The sequence below is a fragment of the Onychomys torridus genome, chromosome 10 (assembly GCF_903995425.1).
Source record: "Onychomys torridus chromosome 10, mOncTor1.1, whole genome shotgun sequence".
Classification (NCBI taxonomy): Eukaryota; Metazoa; Chordata; class Mammalia; order Rodentia; family Cricetidae; genus Onychomys; species Onychomys torridus.
Window position 1 is genome coordinate 83,211,163 of NC_050452.1, and position 24,865 is coordinate 83,236,027.

At 45.3% G+C, this 24,865-nt stretch overlaps 1 protein-coding gene and 1 pseudogene across 1 annotated transcript; one reads left to right on the plus strand and one right to left on the minus strand.

Moving 5' to 3' along the window:
• The first annotated feature begins 5,515 nt into the window (after positions 1-5,515).
• On the plus strand, positions 5,516-8,244 carry LOC118591924 (PRAME family member 12-like). Its single transcript, XM_036200359.1, has 3 exons — positions 5,516-5,802; positions 6,298-6,777; positions 7,674-8,244. Exons 1-3 carry the CDS (start codon positions 5,516-5,518, stop codon positions 8,242-8,244), a joined length of 1,338 nt encoding a protein of 445 aa, XP_036056252.1.
• A 13,820-nt stretch (positions 8,245-22,064) lies between these two features.
• On the minus strand, positions 22,065-24,238 carry LOC118591925 (annotated as a pseudogene).
• Positions 24,239-24,865: the final 627 nt, after the last annotated feature.

Consider the following 24,865-nt stretch of genomic DNA (forward strand, 5'->3'; position numbering starts at 1 on the left):
AGGAGAATTGATTGTCCCCTTTGCCCCCGGTCCGTGGTCCTTCTCAGGTTGGTGGCTGGGGTAGATATGACAGCATCACATTTCACTGTCCACACACCCCTAATTCAGTGACTGTGCAGGAACGGACACGTGATCTCCCTCAGCATGGCACTCAAACCAAGGGCAGTGCTGCTGGAGGGGAAGGAACTTGTCAGCAGAGCTTGGATGAGACGTGTTCAATGACTAGGTGTACATTCTTGACATCCTGAAGAGTGAGAGCTTGAAGTTCACATCAGAGCACGGCATGGGGGCCTCACATGGATGTGGAGATGACTGTTAGGTCGTGGGGCAGGGATAGAGAAGGACCAAGGAAAGAAATGTAGTGTTTGGTAAACTTGGCTCCTCGAAAAGAGCTGTCCTTGGGCTCCATCCCCGGTAACTACTCAATTGGAAGTGTCGCTATTTGCGGACACTTTTGAGGTTTTTCTCCTTTTTCAGACTCACTGACCGTCTGTTTAATTTTCTGTTTTAATTTTTCTGTTTGTTTAATAGTTTGTGTCTAACTTAACTTTTGCTCTGATCTTTGATTCTTTCCATGTAATGTTAATTTGATTCTTGATTTTCTAATTTTCTGAGTGTATTGATCGATTATTCATTTGGAATCTTCCTACTTTTTAATGTAGGTATGTAGTGCTATAAAATATTGGAGAACTGGTTTCAAAAGGTTGTGTTTATATGTTTGTGCATTATACATATAATACATGTGGTTGCTGGGAATTGAACTCAGGACCTCTGGGAGAACAGTCAGTGCTCTTAACCTCTGAGCCATCTCCCCAGCCCTAACTCCCCCCCCCCTTTTTTTTTTTTTTTGAGACAGGGTTTCTCTGAGTAGTTTCAGTGCCTGTCATGGATCTAACTCTGTAGACCAGGCTGTCCTCGAACTCACAGAGATCCACCTGCCTGGCTCTCCCTCCCCAGTGCAGGGATTAAAGGCATGGGCCAACACCGCCCGGTGGTTTTTTGTTTTTTCAAGACAGGGTTATTCTTTGTAGTTTCTGTGGCTGTCCTAGATCTCACTCTGTAGACCAGGCTGGCCTTGAACTCACGGAGATCCCCATGGCTTAGCCTCCCAAGTGCTGGGATTAAAAGCCTGCAACATCGCGGCCCGGCCACACCCATAGCTTTTCAATTCTGGTTTTAAAAAATGCCTGGAATATGCTCAAGGGAAGCAACCTAAATGCTCTCAACCAAGTGGAGAGTGAAAAGGTTGTACATATACACTATGGAATAATATCCAGATAGGAAGAAAATGGAAATCATGACATGTCCAGGTAAATGGAAGGAACTAGAAAAGACCCCACCAACATATTTCATGGTGCTTTCGGACCTCCACTGTTGACTCTAAATCTAAAGACAGCCTGACTTTCTGTCTCCTCCCTCATCTGGTTCCTGCTGGGATGCACAGCTTCCCTGGGCCCCTCAACACTATAGTAAGATGGTCCTAGGCTCCCTCCTGCCCTGCTTTAACTCTTCACATCCTCTCACGGTACAAGGTCTGAAGGGAATTCCTAGAAGGAAGCTTCATCTGCAGAGGTTGACTGACTGACAGAAATTGAGTGATGTGGAAGTCAGTGATTTGGAGAGGTTGGGTTGTCACAGGCCCAGAGTAATTGTGATTTACGCTGGGCTCTCTCTAGTCTACTAAATAGACAGTTCTTGTTCCCTCTGTCTTAGTGACATCCTGTCACTGACAGATACAGTCAGACCTAACATCCCAACAGACTAAGGAATAAAACTTCTGGAATGTATTAGTTTAATAACACCCAAGTTCCACCAAAGAAAGGCTCAGAATGTACGCAGATTCTGCCTGAGACCTATCAAGAGATTTCTCAGCTGAGCTGAAACCACCCATTAATGTTTCCAATAATGTACTTATTTTTTATTTCTTTCTTTTCTACCTATGTGTCTAAAAAGAACCTTAAATCTTACGATTCTCTTTGTTCTGTTGCCATAAAAACTTCATGAAACTGCTGCCATGTTGAAATGTGAAATTTGAAGTAACCTGAACCTGTTTCCAACACAGGGTCACTCATACTTGGCCCCAGAATGAGCTGTCTTGAAAACTGTTTCTCAAAGCTGTGTTTCTGCATCAACTGAGGGAAACCTTCGTTCCCACAAATACTTGTCTCAGAAGGAAAGAGAGCAGGGGTTGTCAGCTGTGTGTGCTTGGTATATGGAGTCCTGTGCATTTGTGCAGCCCTAGGCTTCATCCCCAGTGCCAATGAAGTAAAATAAGAACAATAAACCACAGCCTCACTGGGCAGTGGTGGAGCACACCTTTAATCCCAGCTCTCAGAAGGCAGAGCCAAGTGGATCTCTGTGAGTTCGAGGCCAGCCTGGTCTACAGAGAAAGATGTAGGACAGGCACCAGAACTAAACAGAGAAAGCCGGTTTCAAAAAAACCAAAATAAAATAAAAATAAATAAATATAAATAAACCACAACCTCCAGGTGTTTCGCTGTTTGGTTTGTTCTTTCTTTTCTTTTTCGATTTTTTTTTTTTTTTTTAAATAAAAGAGCCACTGGTCCAAAATTCTCTATGACATGAGGCTGGTGTTGAAATCACAGAGATCCACCTGCCTCTGCCTTCTGTTTGCTCAGATTAAAGATATGTGTGAATCTGCCCAGGCACTTCATCCTTGGGAGATGAGGTCTTCCTCAGTGCTTAGGGAAGAGCAAGTAACATGGAAACAGATGGCGTTGCTGCTGCCATGATGCTGTCCATATTTCATTCCCACTCTGGGGTTCATCTTCTCACTTAGTGGCTTCCAGTGTTGAATGCCTAACCCCCTGGTCTGGATGCCAAAGTGCTCTTTCCCCTCTGGTGCGACTCTGCCTGGAAAATATCTATAAATAAAACGGGTGTTGAGGCTCACGCCTGTAATCCAGCACTCAGGAAATGACGCGGAGGCAAGACCGTTAGTTGAGGTCTAGTTTCTGCTCCACCGTGAGTTCTAGACCTACCTGGGCTATATAAAGGCCCTATCTAAAAAAAGAATTCCACCAAGAGGGAAAGAAAATAAAAAAGGAAGAAAGAAATGAAAGAAGAAGGGAAGAGAGAAAGAACTTAGCGCCTGTGCAGTCAATACACAGTGGGGTCATCACACTTCACCACAGTCACAGATCCCCCCTTCCCTGCCTGAAGAGCTGATCCAGAAACAGGCAAAATCCTAAATTCAGTGAGGAGGGTGGAGCTGCAATCATCCAATCAAATTGCAGCTTGTTGGTCCGGCAGGCTGCAAATGGGAGGAGCTAGGAGGAACGCGCTGAAAAGCTTCAGAGGAGCCACAGAAGGTAACCAGGGCATTTGGAGTCTGGAGCCTCTGCCTGGCCTCTGGAAGGACGAACAGGACCACCAGTATCGGCCTCTGGTAAGTCACCCTCTCCATCAGGAGACCACATCTCACCCAGCAGAGCCACGCTCCAGGTAGACCCAAGATGGCGAGGGAGTTGGAATTCCGGTCCCCAGATGAGCAGAGTGCAGGCTGGGTTTGACTCCACATGCAGCTTTGCCTTTTTTTTTTTTTTCCCCTCGGTTTTTCGAGATAGGGTTTCTCTGTGTAGCTTAGCGCCTTTCCTGAATCTCGCTCTGTAGACCAGGCTGGCCTCGAACTCACAAAGATCCGCCTGCCTCTGCCTCCCGAGTGCGTGCACAGCCACCACTGCCCGACGAAGATTTATTTATTTATTATGTATATAGAAAAGAGCACCAGATCTCTTTACAGATGGTTGTGAGCCACCATGGGGTTGCTGGGAATTGAACTCAGGACCTCTGGAAGAGCAGTCAGTGCTCTTAACCTCTGAGCCATCTCTCCAGCCCCTGCCTTATTCTTAAATACCACTTTTTTCTTTTTTCAACTTCTGAGACGCGGTTTTGCTGTTGCCCAGACTGTCCCGAACTGGCTGAGTAGCTCAGGCTAGGTGGAAACCCAGCTTGGTTCCCGGTTGCTGACATCGCATGCTGTTACTCAAACATTAGTTTCTGCCTAGTTTGCTTCTTTGGTTGGTTTTCTTTCTTTTTTTTTTTTTCTTTTTTTTTCTTTATGGTATTTCAAGACAGGGTTTTCTTTATATAACAGCCCTAGCTCTCTTGGAATTCACTGTATAGACCAGACTAGCCTTCAACTAAGAAATCTGCCTGCTTCTGCCTCCCAAATACTGGGATTGAAGGCATTTGCCACCGTGCCCCTCCATGCCGGTTTTTATTTTATTTTTATTTTTTCTAATTTTGGGTTTTTTGTCAAGACAGGGTTTCTCTGTAGCTTTCACCTTTCCTGGATCTCCCTGTATAGACCTCACTGACGTTGAACTCACAAAGATCTGCCAGGGTCTGCCTCCCAAGAGCTAAATTAAAGGCGAGTGCCACCACTGCCCAGCTTGGTTTTATTCTCTTTTTGTTTTTTTGTTTTGTTTTTCGTTTTTTGTTTTTCAAGACAGGGTTTCTCTGTGTAGCTTTATGCCTTTCCTGGATCTTGCTGGCCTTGAACTCGCAGATAGCCTCAGCCTCCTGGCTTTGGCTCCCAAGTGCTGGGATTAAAGGCGTGCACCACCACCTCCAAGCCGTTTAACTCTTAAAACAGAGTTTGATACAAGCATGGTTGTCCACGCCTTTAATCCATGCACTTGGGAGGAGGTCTAGACATATTTCTTGGACTACAAGGCCAGCCTGCTCTACATAGTGAGTTCCTGGACAGCCAGGTTCCAATATCAATCAACAACAATAACAGTAATAAAAATATGGACTTTTATACCCGAGGCTAGCCTAGAAACTCCATACATACCTTAGATGCTATAACAGTGACCCCCTCTGGCTCCCCTTCCTACGGGCTGGGTGGGTGCTGGGGATGAGAACCCAGAGCCTCATGTATGCTGGACGAAGAGTCCAGGAATTCACCTGCATAGACAGCATAGCTTTCAGTTTTTCTTCTTTCCTGTTTTAATTTACAGTGATTACAATGAAGTTCCTAAGGGAAATGAGACACTCTGGAGAGTGAGAGCATTTTAAAGGGAGAAAAACATTGGAATGACTCTGTTTTCCCTTCTTGCTGTTGACAGAGAAAGGATATTGGATGGAAATTTACTTTGGTGTTTGTTTGTTTATTAAGAATTCCTGGGTGGCCTGGAACTTGCTGTGTGGAGCAGGCAAGAATTCACAGAAATCCATCTGTCTGTCTCTGCCCCCTCAGTACACATGCCACCAGGCCAGGAAGTGTGTGTGTGTGTGTGTGTGTGTGTGTGTGTGTATGTGTTCAGGTGTGCTCCAGTACCACAGCTGTTCCAGTATCACACTTTTGGTTCTTCACCCACCACAGGCTAGGATCAGAGGCCAGAGCACCAAGTCTGAAAGGCTTTGTTTGCTTCCTTGTAACTTACTCAGTTTGTGACCTTTTATGATACTTCCTGGATACTGACTGGTGTCTACATTAATTAACATTTCCTGGGTGTCTTTCTTGGAAGTTTCCCTAGGATCCAACAGGATGAGCATCCACTCCCCACCCACACTGGAGGAGCTGGCAAGGCAGGCGCTGCTGAGAAATGAGGCCTTGGCCATCTCTGCTCTGGAGACCCTGCCCTGGACACTCTTCCCACCACTGTTCGTGGATGCCTTCAATGGAAAACACACTAGGATTGTGAAGGCAATGGTGGCAGCTTGGCCTTTGCCCTACCTCCCTGTGGGGGCGCTGATGAACACCTTCAACCTAGAGGTCTTACAGGATATGCTGGAAGGACTGGATGTCCTACTGACACAGAATGTTCACCCCAGGTAAGCAAGACCCATGTAGGGTTGAGTGGAGGACACTGTGGTACAGGGAAGGGATATCAGGGGTGCAGAGAATGGGGTCAGAGGTAGATCAGAGGCCTTTGGTAGCATCAGCTTGGAAGACTGCAGAAGCCGTGACCTCTGTTGAGCTCTGATGGAAAAGCACAGTTGGGTGTAGGGGAGGGATAGAGAAGATGTGGGCAGAGTGGAAGGAGCCTGTCCCTGTCTGTCGGTCCCACAGGCACCAGTTAGTACCAGGTCAAGAATAACTGAATGAATGGAGGGAAGTGAGACGGAGGGCACTGATGCAGCTCAGAAGGAGCCAGTGCCTGGCACCAGGAGGGCTTTGTTGGACACTCAGTGCTGGGGCAGACCAAACAAACACTGTCGAAATCCACACGGGAGAAAGGAAGAGCTGACGTTAGAGGTGTGTGGAAAGGAGCCCAATGTCTGTCGGGTCTTCTGTTGTCCGTGACACCTCATCTGTTTTACCCACAGGAGGTGCAAACTTCGAGAAATCGATTTTCGGAGCGTGAACCACCATTTCTGGACTGTATGGGCTGGAACAGAGGAAGGGGACTGCTCAGCAGAGACTGTGAGTGAGGAGCAGGAGGTGAAGCCCCCTCTTAGATATGAGCTGACTGGGCCTCTGAAGGTGATAACTGACCTTTACTTCAGGTTCCAACTGGATGAAAAAGAAACAAACTTCTTACAGTGGGCCCAGCAGAGAAAAGACTCCCTACAGCTCTGCTGTGTGAACATGAAGATTGAGTCATTGTCCCTGGATAATGTCAGGAAGATTCTGACAGTTTTCCAGCCTGAGCACATCCAGGTGTTGGAACTCAGTATAGATTGGAGTTGGTGCACTCTGGCACAATTTTCTCCCTACCTAGCTCAGATGAGAAATCTTCACACGCTTTCTCTAGTGCAAATCCACAAGAACAGATTTGGGCTCGATATAACATACTTAGAAGAGAAGTTTGTCAGAAGATTTCCTTTCTCAGTTCTCCACACTCAGCCGTCTCCAGCATCTCTATTTGAATGGTATCTCTCTTGTCGGTGACCAGGTGAAACTCTTGCTCAGGTAAGGATGGATAGAGAGCTGTTTCTGCTACCAGAGCAAAGCTTTGCCCTTTGTGGTAAAGAGTAGTGGGTCTGGTGTCTTCTGGTTCTAGCACAATGAACAGTGAATCATTAGCATATCTAAGCATGGTCTGTTTTTATCTTAACTGAATCAAGGTCTTCCAGGACCTCATGACACAGAGGCCTGATTTGGGGTAGGAAATGTGTTCTTAGTATGTCACGGATGCAGATGTGTGGGTCAGATTCAGTGAGAATGCTGTACTTTCTCCTTTAGAACCCTGGCTAAGCTAATGGCAAGTGAACAGAAAGCAGGGTACGGAAAGAGTGGAGGGACAGACACCTGCATAGATCCGCAGGCGGTCTGAGCTCAGAATGTGTGAACAGCCACCCTGATGCCCTGCTTTCCCACGTGGAAGTATTATGAACTAGTAGGGGCTGAGGGCATGGGAAAGGCTGACAGTGAGGTTGAAGGTCAGTGTCAGGGGTGGGGACTGTGAATCCTCACAGGGGAGGTGACAGGAGCAGAGGGCAGTGAGAACTAACTGCCTAAATAAATGCTCTCAGGGCTCTCCTGGGTTGGTCCTTACTGCATGTGCCCTGAGCCTCCCACAGTGACAGTGGCAGCTGTGGTGTGACTGGGGAACAGGGACCCAACAGGCAGCCACATAGATACTGACTTCCATCATTTGGTCCAGGTGGCACTGGGACACATGCCCCCGTGTATTGTGTAAACACACCCCACATGCTCTCCTGCATCACTTGTCACAACTAACCCCTTGGTCTCTGCCTAGGAACCTGAAGACGCCCTTGGAATCCTTCTCCGTCACCCACTGCCTGGTCTTCCGGTCACACTTGAGTCACCTGTCCCAGTGTGAGCGCCTCCATCAACTCAAACACCTGGACATGTGTGGGGTTCTTCTGTCCTATATGTTGTGTATGAATCCTCTTAGAGTTCTTCTAGAGAAAGTGGCGAGTACTCTGGAGACTCTGGGATTTCAGGGCTGTGGGATAACGGACTCCCAACTCAGCGTTCTCCTACCTGCCCTCAGCCAATGCTCGAAGCTCACCAAGATTAATTTTTATTTTAATGACTTCTCTGTGAATGCCCTGAGTGACCTTTTCCTCCACACAGCCAACTTTACCAAGATGGCCGTGGAGCAGTACCCTGCCCCTGTGGAGTGCTATGATGAATTCGGTTACTTCTCCAGAGAGAGATTTGTACAACTTTGCCCCGTGCTCATGGATACACTCAGGCCCATTAGGCAGCCCAAGGATATCTCCTTTGGTGTGCTTCTCTGTGGTAGTTGTAATAAGCGCTATGTGTACGGCCTGGAGTCCAGAGTTTGTACCTGCCAGAGGTAAAGAAGGGATTGTTACTTTAGGTCCTTGCCTTCTCAGGGTAGCTGCCTAGAGGGCTGTGTGCAGTGCTGTTAAAGAGAGTGAGCAATGCAGACACAACCTTCTATGAAGGAGGGTGGAGGATTTTTTATTCATTTATTATGTATACAGTGTTCTGTGTGCCTGTGTCCCTGCAGGCCAGAAGAGGGCATCAGATCCCACTATAGATGGTTGTGACTATGTGGCTGCAGGGAACTGATATCAGGGTCTCTGGAAGAGCAACCAGTGCTACAAATGTTTATACATTCTCTGTGCTGTTCTTTCCTCTGTCACTTTAAAAAATAATTGAATGTAACTTGCTGGCCTTGAACCTTAAAACTTACTTTTCATAAATCAGTTACCTGACATGGATGCTGGAAGCCAAACTTGGCTCCTCTTGAAGAGGAGGAAGTGCTCTGCAGTCCTGAGCCATCTCTCCTGCTCCTGGCCTTGAACTCTTCATCCCCCTGTTCTGTCTCTACCTCCTAATGGCTGAGATTACCCATATGGACCACCCTATCCAGCCTGTGTGCTACATGCCTCCTAAAAGCCGGTGGCCACTGGTAAATAAGTCTCCAGTACATGGTCAAAAGTCCCTGTACTGCCCAGCAATGGTGGTACTCACCTTTAATCCCAGGAACTGAGTTCGAGGTCAGCCTGGGCTACAGAGCAAGATCCAGGACAGGCACAAAAACTACACAGAAAAACTCAGGTGTTTTTTTTTGCTTTTGGTTTTTGGGGTTTTTTTTTTAAACAAAGTCCCTCTACTATCCTGAAGCTCTTACTGTACCAGATAACTATCTTCACTATTCAATTGTGATCTCTATCTTTATTTTAATTTTATAATTCACTAAGCCCTAAGTTATTCCCCTATTTGTTGGTCTAATCTCATAGTCACAAGATAATTTGGTGTCTTTTTTTTTGGAATGAGACTCGAACCCAGTTCCTTGTGCTTGCTAGGCAACCACTCTACCACTGAGCTAAATTGCCAACCCTGGTATCATTCTTTGATTTCATTTGTGTGTTTATTAAAATATAGATCAATTTCTTCAATATTGGTCAATGTTGTTGGCTGACTTCCATAAAGCAATTAATTGTAAGGTTTTGTATCAAGTGTACTCTGGAAAGAAATAAAAACATGAAAAGAAGTGCTTGCCATGACAGTATCATTTGAGACATGATCTTAGAATGAACCCTTGCTAGAAAACGAGGTTTGATATAATTCACTTGACGTCATACTCATGCTGAATATCACAAGTGGCACACTGACCACAAGACTTTATCATGTCCAGTAGTTTTATATTTTACCTTAACAGTCTGTCCTCACAGAGGAACACATTCTTAGAAAGGGGAATGCACACTAGGCTACTGCGTGCTTGTCCTGTGTTTTTCTGAACCAATGCATCTGCAGAGGGGGACACTGGAAGCAGGTTCTTCATGCCAGGGCTCTACCATGGGACTCTCAGTCTTCCTGTGCAGAACAGTTTGACATGGTGGAGGGACATACAGCAGGGCCACGGAGATGGAGGTCTGCACAGAGGGGATTGCAACCTCCTGCAGCTGTGGTTCATCTCTAGATACATTTCAGTATGGGGCCCCGACCCAGAACATGGAGATTCTGGGTCACCAGCTTACATGGGGCCCTGAACCCAGAACATGGAGATTCTGGGTCACCATCTGACAGGGGATGTATTCTGATTCCTTATAACACATACTATAAAACACAATGAACCTGCTTACAGTGTTCCCCCTCTGCAGATTTAGAATCTGTTTCAGAGATCAAGAAACTGAAAAGCAAAGGCATCATTACATGTTTAAAAAAAAAAAAAAAAAAGGTTTTCCTCAGAATCAAGTCCCAGAATGTAGAAAATTTAAGAATAATTTGGTTGTTAGTGATTCTGCTTATATTTTAGACATGGTTTCAATTTATAGAACAGATTGGTTTGATACTCACTTTGAAGGAGATTCTGTTCTCAAACTCCCAGCCATCCTGCCTCAGGTGGGGATGTAGCTCAGCTGGTTGAGTGCTTGCCTATCAAAAGAACTCCCGGTTAAGAGCACTGTTTGCTCTTCCAGAGGTCCAGAGTTCGATTCCCAGCAACCACATGGTGGCTCTCAACCACTTGTAATGAGATCTGGTGCCTTCTGGCCTGCATGAGTACATGCAGGCAGAATACTATATTCATAATAAATAAATCTTAAAAAAAAAAAAACTCCCTGGGAGATCCCATACAAAACATGACATCAGCTGTGGTTGTTCATGCCTGTAATCCAGGAGGAAGGATGATCCAAGTTCAAGGTTTTCCTCACTATGTAGTAGAGGCCAGCCTGGGCTAAGTGAGATCCCCTTTAAGAGCTAAAGACACTGCAGAAACTCAAATAGACCTTCCTAAAGCAAGAACAGAGCTGACCCAGGAGCAAAGACTCTGAGCAAGAGGACAGCCCCCCCACAACCCAGATCCAAAGGGGTTGCTGGTCTGCAGACCAGCTGGGTCAGGGACACAGCTCCTGTTCCCGTTCTTGTGAATCCCATGAGAAGACCAAGCTACACAACTGTCACACATACTCGGAGGGATTGGGTCAGTGCTGTACAGGCTCCAGGTTGTAGGTTCAGACTTTGTGAGCCCCTATGAGCCAGGGTAGGTGATTCTGTGGGTTTTCTTGTGATGTCTGTGACCCCCTCCAGTCCCTACAATCCTTCCTGTCTTCCGCAGGATTTCCGAGGTCTGCCTACTGTTTGGCTGTTTCCATCAGTTGCTGGATGAAGCCTCTGAGGACAGTTGGGCTAGGCACCAATTTCTGAGTACAGCAGACTATCATTAGGAGTCATTTCATTGATATGTTTTGGCCAGTGGTATTTGGTTCTATCTTAGGTCTCTGGGCTGTCCATCCTCTGAGTCCTTCATTCCCTCCAGGCAGAGTCAGGGGTGGGCTCCCACTCTTGGCAGGGTTCCGCAGCTGGACCAATCATTGGTTGGCCATGCCAACAAGTTCTGTGCCTCCTATACACCCCACATCTTGGAGGCAGGACAAATTGTAGGTTGAAGGTTATGTGGCTGGGTTGGTGTTCTAATCCCTGCACTGAACGTCTTGATAGTTACAGGAGATGGCCATTTAAAGCTCCATATCCCACATTGCTTTTTTATGTCAGGAAGCCCGAGTGGTGTAAGACATGAGACTCAAGCCCAGCTTCTTCCCGGCAGGTTTAATCACCTGTAGCTTCTCCCATCCACATGGGCATGTCAGTTAGTATCATCAATGTTCAGGTCTTGTTTAACATGCCATATTGTTGAGATTTCATGGGTTCAGTTTCCCTGTAGTATCTACAAGTTTCAATCTTACGGAAGACTTCCTGCTCTCTGACTATTGCAATCTTTCTGTCTTGTCTTCCATGGTGTTCCCTGAGACTTAGGTGTAAAGGCATGGTGAAGTATAATTTCATCTCATCTATATCCATATGTATATACATATACTTGAATGTGATATATATAATTTCACAGTTATAAAATAATATAATCTCTTACAAATTTACTCAAGCATTCTTAGTGTTGTTCATTGTTGTGCTCAAGACACCCCCCTTCCCCCCCCCCAACAAGACCATCATAGAGCCGATACCCCATGCAAAACACACAGGGGTTTATTGATAATAAGCAAGACCAAGCTTGGTCGATGTCCAACACTCCCGACACAGTGGGTAGAGCCTTACAGCTCTGAGCTCTCAGGGTGAATGGTTTTTAATGGGAAAAACAGCAAGCAGGGTGGTCCAAGCCTCTGCATCATATGATTTGTTGAGGGTATGTAACTTTTGAATTTACTGGTTGGGGGTTACAGTTACCAATTTTTGGCAGGCCTGGATAAGTCCCAGGCTTTGTCCTTGAGCTGCAGTGGAGGTTGACTGGCCTTGCTTGTTCACATTGACCCATGCACATAGCTCTAAGATGGTGAGGAGTCCCAGACAGTAAACAACTGGCTGAACCTTGATCAGTCAGAGTCCGTGCAGAAAGGGAGCTACTGCAAGGACTGTGTCTCTTGTTCATGGCCCTCCCCGAAACTGCTTGCCCAAGTCTCAGGACACTGAAATTGAGGCTTGATCTCTGAGAGAGGACTGAGTAGGTTGTTATGGCATCTGCTTGGTCCTTTCACATCATCTTCTTCTGTACAGTAGGAAGTAACAAAGCAGGCCACAGCCTGCTCTCCACAATGTCCAAGCTAAGAGAGCTATAAGGAAGCAGGTATGGAGTCACATACCTAGAATTCCAACTCTTGAGGGCTGGAGGCAAGAACATCAAGATTTGATGATTATCATCTACTAGCAAGTTTAAGTCCAGCTTGGACTATGTAGTGAATTCCAGGCCAAACTGGAACACAGAGTGGGACCCTGTCCTAAAACAAAAACGTCAAAAATAAAGATTTGAGGGTCGGGGATTTAGCTCAGTGGTAGAGCACTTGCCTAGCAAGCACAAGGTTCTGGGTTCAATCCTCAGCTAAAAAGAAAAAAAAGAAAAGAAAAAGAAAAAAATAATAAAGATTTGTGCCAAGGAAACAAGAAGATCATTTGAGCTGGACCTGGTGTGCAGGGTCCTAATTCCGGCCACTCTGGATGCCTAGGCAGGGGTCTCAAGTCCAACCTGCCCAGTCAGTCCACTGACCTGCCATTTCAAAAGGAAAAGTAAAGACAGGGCCTGGACATAGATCACTGTTAAACCACACTCTGAGCACATTGCTGGTGAGTTTTTAGAGTCATATGCAAAGAGGGAACCTCAGCAGTGGGTGATGGCTCACAGCTTTAATCCCAGTGCTGGGGAGGCAGAGGCAAGAGGATCTCTGTGAGTTCAAGGGCAGCCTGGTCCACAGAGTGAGTTCCAGGACAGTCAGGACTGTTACACAGAGAAACCCTGTTTTCAAAAAACAAGCTAAGAGGGAACCTGGATAAAGAAACTCTTTCCTTGAGCCTGGTATGGTAGTCTACACCTTTAATCCCAGTACTGAGGCAGAGGCATGCTTATCTCTGAGTTCAAGGCCAGGCTGGTGGACATAGCTAGTTGCAGGATAGCCTGGGCTACATAGGGAAACCCCATCTTTTTTTCTTTTTCTTTCTTCCTTTCTTTCTTTTTTCCTTCCTTTCTTCCTTGCTTTCTTTTGTTCTTTCATTCTATTTATTTATTTATTTATTTATCTATCTATTATCAGGTTGATACACTACAAATTCTTATCTTAAAGGTGAAATATTTCACTGAGGCTTGCCCACTGAGGCAGTAAAACCAAAACTTACTATAAGCCACAGGCATCCTAGGGTCCCCTCCTCTATATATATAGCCTCCCTGGTTCTGTGCGTTGCAGTCTGATTGTTCTTTGGTTTATATCTAGTCTCCACTTATGAGTGAGTACATACCATGTTTGTCTTTCTGGGTTTGGGGAAACCCCATCTTGACTAACCAACAACAAAAGGCAAATAGAAGAATATGATCAGGAGAAAAGGAAAAAGAGAGGAAGAGAAAGCCTCCTGTAGGCAAGTCTATGGGGCATTTTCTTGATTGATGGTTGATGTGGAAGGCCTCAGACTATTGTTGGTGGGGCAGTGGCCAGCTGTGCAGATGGTCCTAGGTTAGAGAAGAGAGCAAGCCAGAAAGGAGAAGTCTTCTACCCATGGGTTCTTCCTCAGTTCCTGCCTGAGTGCCTCACCTGACTTCTCTTCATGAAGGACTGTAGGTGTAAGGTGAATTAGACCCTCCCCTCCCCAAGGAGGGTTTGGTACATTTTTAACACAGTAACAGAGAAACTTGCTCAAAACAGCACTTGACAGTGCTTAGGTTCAATTTTCAACACCACCACAAACACATCCATGCTTGGAAGGAAGGCTGAGGCTCTGCCGTTGGGTGTGTATTTGTGTACTTGTTTTTATGTTGTTCAGGATCAAACCCCATCTTGTGCATTGTAGGCGAATGTTCCACCACTGAGCTAGCTATCTCCTGAGCCAAGACTGTGTGTCCCTAGCTGGGCTATATGAACAAACCAGGAAAACATAAAATATTTTCCACTTGGTAGGAAATTGTTGAAATTTTTGTGTTTGGACAACATTTAGATTTTCAAGATGTGGGTGTGGTAGAGCACGCCTTTAATCCCAGTACTTGAGAGGCAAGGGTAAGTGGATCTTCTGTGATCTCAAGGCTAGCCTGGTCTACATCTTGAGTTCCAGGATTGCCAGGGCTATGTAAGGTCATGTACTCACCCCAGAAGCTCAGGAAGGAGGATTGAGAGTGTACTCATCCTAAACTATATAGTGAAACTGTATCTGGAATGTGATAACTATTTTTTTTTTTTGAGACAGAGTTTCTCTGTGCTGCACTGACTGTCCTGCACCTCACTCTGTAGGCCAGGCTACTATTGAACTCTGAGATTCTCTTGCTGCTTTCTCCTGACTGCTGGGATTAAAGACGTGTGCCACCACAGCTGGGCTACTTAGCTATTCTTGGTTGTCAACACTTGATCTTGGATTCACTAAAACTCAGGTAGCTGGGTACACCTGTGAGTGATTTTTATTAATTAAGTCATATGAGGTGCAAAGAGGTCGAGAGACAAACAATAATCAGGTCATAATTACCCTTACACGATAGAACTGTCCCTCATACAGTGCTTCGCATTATAAATAAAAGACAACCTAGAATGAGTTATAAATAAGAGAGTAAATTGACCAATCCAGCAGCTATGGTTGTGGAGGAAGTGTGTCACTGTGGGGCCAGGCCTTGAGGTCTCCTTTGATCAAGCTTTGCTCAGTGTCACCCTTAAACTGTTTGCTGTTGCCTGTGAGATGTAAGACTCTCAGCTACTTCTTGAGCACCATGTCTGCCTGCATGCCAACATTTCCCCTGCCATGATGAATATGGGATGAACCTCTGAAACTGTAAGCACTTAAACGTTTTCATTTATATGAGTTTCTGCCCTGGTCATGGTGTCTCTTCACAGCAATAGAGACCCTGACTAAGACACACGTTGTGTCCACATAGGCACAGCATTCAAAGCTCAAGGTCATCCATAGCTACTAAGACTCTTCAAGTCTACCATGGGATTGTAAGACCTGGTTCACAGCAACAACGATAAAAGGGGTCCAAATACATTTGAAATGACAGCTTCAAGCTGGGTTTGAGGGGCTCATGCCTGTAATCCAGGACTTGAGAGATAGTGGCAGGAGGATCCCTCTGGGAATAAAGCCAGCCTGGTCTGCAAAGTGGAACTCTGTGGATGAATGGATAGATAGATAGATAGATAGATAGATAGATAGACAGACAGATAGATAGATAGATAGATAGATAGATAGATAGACAGACAGATAGATAGATAGATTTATAGATAGGTAGATAGATAGATAGATAGATAGATAGATAGATAGATAGATAGATAGATAGATAGATAGATAGATAGATAGATAGATAGATAGAAATAGGTATGTACGTACATGCATACATAGACAGAGAGATCAATAGATAGATTTGAGCACACAAAAACAAAACAACATTTTGGTTCCAAACATGAGGCTGTAAATACCTCCTGGGGTTTGAACACTTACGCAGCAAGTACAAGACTTGCATTCTATCTTGTTGAGTGAACTTCTCTTTGAGAAACATGAGTAGAATTCCTCCCACCCCAGAGAGGCACCGACAAAACACCAAAGCTATGTCCCACCAAGGCTGACTACTGAACCCCTGAGTGTATTGGGCTTGGCCTAGTGTGTAGTCAAGTCAGCAGAAAGTCTCAACTCAGTATAACTTTGTGTCTTACTTAAATTTATACTGATGTGATCAAGGCCATGACCAAGAGTTCTGAAGAGAAAAGGGTTTATTTCATCTCCCAGCTTTTATGTCCATCAAGAAGGATGTTCAAGTTGGAACTTGAGGTTGGGACCTGGAGGCAGATATTGATATAAAAGCTTTTCAGAAGCCGGGCGGTGGTGGCACACGCCTTTAAACCCAGCACTCGGGAGGCAGAGCCAGGCAGATCTCTGTGAGTTCAAGGCCAGCCTGGGCTACCAAGTGAGTTCCAGGACAGTCTCCAAAGCTATACAGAGAAACCCTGTCTTGGAAAACAAAAAACAAACAAACACAAAAAGAGCATTTCAGGAATGTTGATTACTGGCTTGCTCTTCAGGACTTACTGGGCTTGCTTTCTGATAGCATCCAGGACCACCAGCCCATGGATAGCCTCACCCATGATGTCTGAGGCTTCCCATGTCAATGACCAGTGAAGAAAATGCACCACAGGCTTGTACACAGGACAATGTGGTAGGACATTTTCTCAGTTGATGTATCCTCTCCTCAGATGAGTCTAGCTTGTGTCAAGTAGTCGTAAAGCTAGCCAGCACAACTGACCCCTGTCAACTTGACACACAAACACATTAACTGTTAAACCATAACCTTTCCTCTCCAGTTCATCCCCAAGATCTCATATCAATATTACTAAATAGCATCACAATATAAAGCATTGCAGTGTTAATAGTCCTTCAGTCTTTACAATTCAAACAATTCAAGAGTTCAGGGTTACTTATTAATTTTCATTTTATTTTTCCAAGCTATCACTGAGCAGGAACAAAACAGAGAGGCCAGAATGAAGGTGCTGAGGGACTCTGCTTCGGCACCAAGAGGAATGTTCTTGAATATCTGTTTTGTGGCCTCATATCCAGAGTGGCAGGATAACTTTTATATATTATTATACCCTATTTAATGGGGTCACTCACTGCCCTAATCAATAGATAGGTAAGCATTCTATCAAGTGAGGGCTTCCACACCTTTTTTGGAGTGAGCTAGGGACATTGGTGTTGCTTTGTAAAATCTCCTTAGTGACATGCTCTCTGAAAAAAGAAAACCAAGAAACACACACACACACACACACACACACACACACACACACACACACACACAGAGAGAGAGAGAGAGAGAGAGAGAGAGAGAGAGAGAGAGAGAGAGAGAGAGAAATACATTTGAAACCTAAAGCTTTAAAAATGATACAAAATGGGTACGTTTTCATGCAGATTAGCAAATTAGACCTGGTTCCCTATGACTATATAACCACGTGTGCTTTTTTAAAACTTCATTATTTATTTTATGTGTTTTTCACATTGTGTATTTGGGTTTTTTGTTGTTGTTGTTGTTGTTGTTGTTGTTTTGAGACAGGGTTTCTCTGTAGCTTTGGAGCCTGTCCTGGACTAGCTCTGTAGACCAGGCTGGCCTTGAACTCACAGAGATCCACTTGCCTCTGCCTCCTGAGTGCTGGGATTACTGGGATGGGCCACCACCACCCGGCTCACATCATGTATCTTGATCCCATTCATATATTCCTTTGTCGATACATCCCTATTTGCAAGTGTTATTACAAAGAGTCATTGGTCTGGTTTGAGGGCCCTGGTCTTCACTACAGGTTTGATGCTGGGCCCCCACAAGGATTCTCCCTGGACATCTACTGCCACCTTGTGTTGTGGAGATCCTGCAGCTTTGGTCTGTGGGTCTGGCCCATTCCTGTGCTCTAGCAGATCATAGATGGGCTGGATGCTGGGGCAGGCAAATCATACCCCTGGGTTTGGGCCTGGGCAGCTGTAGGGTTGGTCTGCCAGATGTGAGCTAGGGACGGCTCTCCTATGGTCACAATATCAGAGCTGGCTCCCCACACCTGCACTAACAGTGTTGGCTCTATTGTACTGCCCTGGAGAGGTGCAGGCCTGCTCTCCCGAGTGTTGAAGCTGGAGATCAGGGATGGCTCTCCCACACTAATGACCACAGGGCCTGTAGTCCCATATACCTCAGGCTTTGGTGTGTGTGTGGAGGAGGTGAAACTACCTCTGCTCATGCCCCCACAGGCAGATAGGTAAGGAGGACAGCTGTCTCATGCTCACAAATTTGGGGATAGCTCACCTGGACTTCCTCTAGCAGGTTTGGCTCTGTTTTACAAATACTTTTTACATGGGCAATCTCCTGATATCCTTTCACTCGATCCATAGTGCAGGAGCTCAAACCCCAGAGCCCAAGAGCAAACTAGGCTATTGCTCAACAATTGAGCTCAACCCACACACATGAAAACTCCACCTATTCTCTTCACTGTGTGGTGCTGGCGATTGATGTCAGAGCCACACATGAGTTATTCAAGTCCCTGCTACTGAGCAACATCTCCATTTTAATTAGCTAGTTCATTTTTAAAAAATTTTCTTTGTGAAATGAGGTTCTCTATTCAAAGACTATTTTTTAAGTTATATATATATGTCACTTTGTGTGTGTGTGTGTGTGTGTGTGTGTGTGTGTGTGTTTATTTTATGGATTTGTACATGTAAAAGTAGGGCCCTATGCAGGCCAGCAGTAATCCTGTAACCTGAAGCCACTTTTGAGAGCCACCGGAACCAAACTTGGGTCTTCTAAAAAAGCAGTGTGCTCTTTTTTTTTTTTTTTTTTTGGTTTTTCAAGACAGGGTTTCTCTGTGTAGCTTTGTGTGTTTCCTAGAACTTGATTTGTAGCCCAGGATGTCCTGGAACTCACAGAGATCCACCTGCCTCTGCCTCTGCCTCCTTCCAGTACCACCCGGCTCAGAAAGTGTTTGTTGAGTAGTCCTTAAATTTAGATAATTTACGGAATTCAGAGAACAGCAGTACCTTTAAGCAAAGAACCCTTGTTCTATGTGGTCAATACATATTCCAATGAAGAATAAAACAGTACAATAATAAATTATTCTATTGATATCTTACTATAGAGAAAAGGACAGATGTAATGGATAGACCTAAGGTTTAAAATACAATAAATACAGCTTTTTTTTTAAAAAAGTAAATGTTTTATACCAGTAGAGAGACATATATTTATTAGACACCTTTATATACACTAAGTCTATTTCAAAGAGTTTAAGAGTCCATTGAGTTACATCCTTACAGACATGTGGCATGCTGGCTGGACTTGGTGGCTCATGGTAATCTCAGCAGAATAAGGGAAAAGAAATCAAGAGTTCAAGGACAGACTGGCTTACAGGAAACTACCAAATAAAGAGAAAGTAAAATGGAAAAGTGCAGAATCAACCTCATAAACCCTGTGCACTTTGTCCTGAGCTCCTCCTTTCCTCAGCCATCTCTGATGGGTCTGCGAGGACTGGATGCCTATCCTGCTGGTCCCTTGAAACATCCTTAGGAGGAAGTGTCTATACTGCTCACTTCAGGGACACACAAAAGGATGAGACCTTTCTCAGGCCAAGGCCAAGAACAAAAGAAGAGTCACAAAAGCTCCCACTTCGTTGTTGCCAGTGTGACCTGGACCTCTACTTCAGTCATTAGATCCCAGTGTGTTTCCATTCCTGAGTCATTAGATCCTCCTACCCTGAATCTGGCAGTGAGGTTAATAACTGACCAAGACCCCAGAGGGAGAGCTTCCAGGACAAACCCACTGTCATGGCCCTGACAGAAGCCATGTAGAAACACAAAATCGCCATTCTGACTCCACAAGGCTCTGCCTGTCCCCACGGTCCTGTTAGTCCCCTTTCTGCTCAGCCTGCAAAATCCACTTCACTGCTCATCATTTTGTTTCCAGCCATCTCAGCAGCCTCTAAAGTCAGGAGCTCTGAGTCCCCAGATGAGAGATGTGTCCCAAGCCTTCCATGTCTACGAATCCAGAAGTCATGTTCTCCATTTACAGGTGCAAATACAGAGTTCCTGGTTTCTTTCATTTATTTGTTTTTTCACATTGGGCATGGGAATCCAGGACCACACATGTGCACAGCAGACAATATACCAAGCAATACACAGCCATTTTCCTTTCCTTTCCCTTCCTTTGCTTTGCTTTCCTTCATCTCTCTTCTGTCTCTCCCTCCCTCTTACTGGGACCAAATCCCAGGGCTCCATGAATGCTTTGCCCACCCTCTGCCACTGAACTCCATCTCCAGCTGTGTGTGGTTTTCATTTTCTTTAAACCTGGCACCTGGGATAGGACCCAGGGCTCCACACACAGTCAGCAAGGATTCCACTACTGACTTCTGCCCTCCATCCCCAGTCCCTATTAACACTGTTTTTACTTGTTCATTTTTGACACAGTGTTTCTCTATGTAGCCCTGGTTATCCTGGAACTCACTTTTTAGATCAGGATGCCTTTGAACACAGAGATCAGCCTGCCTCTGTCTCCCCAGTGCCGGGATGAAAGGCCTGCACCCCCAAGCCCAGCAGTACTGTTTTGTTTTGTTTTTTAATTAGGGTTTCAGTGAGTTCCTCAATCTGGATTTGAACTTGAGACCCTCCTTCTTCAACCTCCCCAGTACAAGTCAATTGCAATCCTGTGCTAATGCTGGTTTTGGGGTCACACTTTACCTGGAAACTAGGCATGATGGATCCTATATGTCATCCCAGCAAGCAGAAAGCTGACACAGAGGACTGTTGGAACTGTGAAGATAGATAGCCTGGTCTACAAAATAAGTCTCAGGTATTATGGGCTACTGAGTAACATCCAAACAAACAAAAAACAATAAAATAAAGCTACATAGCTCTGGGTTTTTTGTAAAAGAGTTTATTTTTTTTTTATTTTTTAATTTTAGTGTCTTCATTTTTCAAAACAAGTTCTTAGCCTATGTAGATAGGATGACCTTGATTATCTGTTCCTGTGTCTACCTCCAGAATGGTGGGATTACTAGTGTGTACCACTGTGCTCCATTTGATGGACTTCACAGATTCAATTGAGGGTTTCCTGTACAAGAGGAAAGCATTGTGGAATGAGGTACATCAAAGGGAACTAGGGACCCAGGAATTGCTATGTTAGGATTATATAGTGGCATGTTCTCTAAAAAAACAAAGAAAACAAAACAATACATATGAAACCTAGAACTTCAATGATGACAGTTACATAAAATTGTTATTATTATTTTTTTTTCTTTTTGCTGGAGCTGAGGACCGAACCCAGGGCCTTGCACATGCTAGGCAAGCGCTCTAACACTGAGCTAAATCCCCAACCCCACATAAAATTATTTTATGTGAAATACATACCTGGTCACTTCAGATTCTATATCTACTTTATATGTCAAAGCCCCTCATGAACTTTATTTATTTTTTTTTGTGTGTGCTGCTGGAGATCAAATCAAGGAGCCAAATGCAAGCTGTGCAAGTGGCCAACGCTGGCTGAACCCTGCACCTCCAACTCCATGTGCTCTTTTCTTTTTAAAGATTTATTTATTTATTATGTATACAGTGAGTGTTCAGCATGCAGACCAGAAGAGCACACTAGATCTCTCATTGTAGAGGGTTGTGAGCCACCATGTGGTTGCTGGGTTTGAGCCACGTCTCTGGCTCCAGGGTCTTTGGACAGAGGGTCTCACTCTGTATCCCAGGCTGGCCTGGAAGTTTAGTCCACCCTAGAGGAAGACTGTATCTACCTGCCCCAATATGGAATGTTGTCATTATAGACATCTTTCTCTTCACTTTGATATTTCTGTCCAGAGTTCTTACAATTGGTTGGTGTACGGGAGCAAACAATAATGGCATCTAAGAAAAAACAAAAACAAAATAAAACAAAAAAACAACTATCACTCTGTATTTAGTAAAGATATCAATGAAGAAGAAAATTGATACTGAATTACTTTATTGCTGCCTTATTTGCTGAAAAAGGAGAATGTAGTGGGTAGGCATAGGGACTTTTTAAAGACACAATTAGAAAAGAAATCACAAGGGAAGACTTCAAAAACAGGTCCTTGGTTCAGTAGATGCTTGAAGCCACTTGAGAGACTTTCCAGACCCTGAAGCTAGCAGGGAGGCTAATGAGGAAGACCCCAGAGGGACAGCACCCAAATCCAGAAGTCATGTTCCCTATTTACCGCAAGCAAGGACAAAGTCTGGGCCCAAGGTCATAGACACAGCGCTCACCACATTCCCGGCAGGGATCTGTGGAAAACAAGATCCTCTTTGGCTGCCTTAAGGCTCTAAGTATATCCATGAGCTCAAGACAAAGTTGGGCAAATCTCCGTTCGAAGACGGAACCCAAACCGAAATAGCAATACAGAGGGACAGGGTACTGCTCCTCATTCATCTTGGTCAAGTTGGCTGTGTGACGCAAAAGGTCCTCCAGGATGGGCCTAGAGAAGTCATTGTCCCAGAAGTTAACCCTGGTAAGCTGGGAGCACTTGCTGAGGCCAGGGATGAGGTCAGTGAGCTGAGAGTCCCTGATACCACAACCCTGCAAGTCCAGAGACTCCAGAGTATCTGCTACATTCTCTAGCAGCACTCCAAGAGGCTTGAGACATGAAGTGCATAACATGGTATCTCTCAAGTCCAGATGTTTTAGCTGACACAGGCTGTGGCTCCTGGGGAAATAATCCAAGTCGGACCTTGACAGATCACAGTTTTTGATGGAGAGAGTATCCAAGGGGATTGTCAGGCGCCTAGAGATAGGCAAAGAGGTTAGTTAGTTCAAGGAAAAGGTTTTGGAGTGATGTATACTGGGGTTTATAAAGAGGAACGTGAGGCACATGTCTCAAGGTCAGTTTGACTGAACAACCTGAGCATTTGGGTGCTGCCTCTTGGAGTCTACTAAATCAAGTCACACCCACAACTTTCACCATAATTGTTCCCAGTCACTGGCAGGCCCCATGCACATGCTAATCCTTAAAGTGAAAGAGAAAGGTGTGCTCTGGTAGCTGAGCCAGCTCCCCATCCATGCTTACCTGAGTATTTGTTTCATGTGGTCTTTGATAAAGATGCCATTAATGGAGAGATGCTGCAGACAGTGGAGTTTGGAGAACTGAGCAACGACCTTGCTGATACACTTCTCTTCTCTGTCTGTTGTCCTGACTCCAATTCTGAAAATGTTCTTGTATATGTGTGCCAGGAAGAGTTTGCGAAGACTTCTCATCTGTCCAAGGCAGGGAGCAAATGGTGCCAGTGTAGGCACATTCCACCCCAAGTTCAATTCCAGCTCCTCAATGTGTCCTGGGTGCAAATCTTTCAAGATACCTTTGATAAGGCATACTGGCATGGCACAGATCTTCATCTTCATACAGTACAGCTGTAGAAAGCCTTTTCTCTGCTTGACCTACTACAAGAAGCATGCTTGCTCTTCATTCAGATGGAGCCTGAGGTAGAGGTCAGTTACCACCTTCAGACGCCGCCGCCTCAGTGTATATCTGGGAAGGACCTTCACTACAGGCCTCTCATCTAGCAGGCCCCACCCTTTCTTCCAGTCCATATGTTCCAGAATTCATGTTGAACATTCCTCAGGTCGAGCACCTGAAGTTTCCCCCTCCTGTGGGTAAAATGTGTAAAGTGTCAGCAGACATCACAAGCCCCAACACCCAGCAAGTTTTCACTACACATCCCCAATGTCAGCTCTTCCCTCCTGCCAAGGTCTCTTCAGCACCCAGTGTCCATGGCTCATGTGTGCCATGGAAGCTCCAACTGAGCTGCAATTGTATACCTGACCACGTTCCTTCCACTAAGTTCCTCTCTATTTCTACCTAGTCCCATATTAGTGGTTGTGGGAAAGCCAGGGATAGGCTCCTTCCTCTCTGGCTACATCTGCCCTGTCCTCTAATCCATACTCAACTGTCCTTACTACAGGAAACCACAGTTTTCAAGGCCCCTGCATCCTGGCATGATGGCCCCATCAGAAGCCTCTGACCCACCTACAAGGCCATTCTCCCTGACCCATGGTCTCTTGGGTGTGCCCCATGTGCTCAGTCTACAGTATTTGGTTATTGCTTACCCGGGGTGCAACTCTCTTTTCAGCTTCAGGTCTACTCCATCTAGCACAGCCTGGAAGGTTTCCAAGTTGGGGGTCTTCATCAATGTCCCCACAGAGAGGCAGGAGTATGGCCAGGCTGCCACCATTGCCTTCACAATCCTAGTGTGTCTGCCCTTGAAGGCGTCCTTGAACAGTGCTGGGAAGAGCGTCCAGGGCAGGGTCTGCAGAGCAGAGATGGCCAAGGCCTCATTTGTCAGCAGCGCCTGCCTTGCCAGCTCCTCCAGTGTGGGTGGAGTCCAAACACTCATCATGAATGATCTTCAGTCGGAAGACTCCTGGGCAAGCATTCAGGTGAGAACATATCTTCAAGTTTAGAACTCTACCTCCCCCAGCACAGTAACCACTCAAGGTCAGAGTCAATTGCTCTGGCAATGGTAGGGACTTCAACTTAAGCCACTGTCCTCACAGGTAGTGGAAATCTACACTCTCACTGGCATTATGGGAGCCTCTCTATGCCCCTAATGGGCACATGATTTCAGTATCAAAGTGCCTTATGAGTGACACTTTCTCAAAAAAAGAGAAAATGCCTTATGCTGTAGTTCAATGTTTAGTTTAGTTTGTAGTCAGGCGGTGGTGGCACACATCTTTAATCCCAGGACTCAGGAGGCAGAGCCAGGTGAATCTCTACGAGATCAAGGCCACCCTGGCCTACAGAGCCAGATCCAGGACAGCCTCCAAAGCTATACAGAAAAAACCTGTCTCAAAAACCAAAATGTAGGGCTGGAGAGATGGCTCAGAGGTTAAGAGCACTGGCTGTTCTTCCAGAGGTCCTGAGTTCAATTCTCAGCAACCACATGGTGGCTCACAACCATCTACAATGAGAGATCTGGTGCCCTCTTCTGGCCTGTAAGCTGAACACTCACTGTATACATAAT

Bases quoted from the DNA above. Each gene is read 5' to 3' on its own strand.
- LOC118591924 (XM_036200359.1), top strand. From the start codon at position 5,516: ATGAGCATCCACTCCCCACCCACACTGGAGGAGCTGGCAAGGCAGGCG. The intron at 5,803-6,297 runs GTAAGCAAGACC...TTTTACCCACAG, and splicing joins ACACAGAATGTTCACCCCAG to GAGGTGCAAACTTCGAGAAA. The intron at 6,778-7,673 runs GTTTGTCAGAAG...GTCTCTGCCTAG, and splicing joins ATAACATACTTAGAAGAGAA to GAACCTGAAGACGCCCTTGG.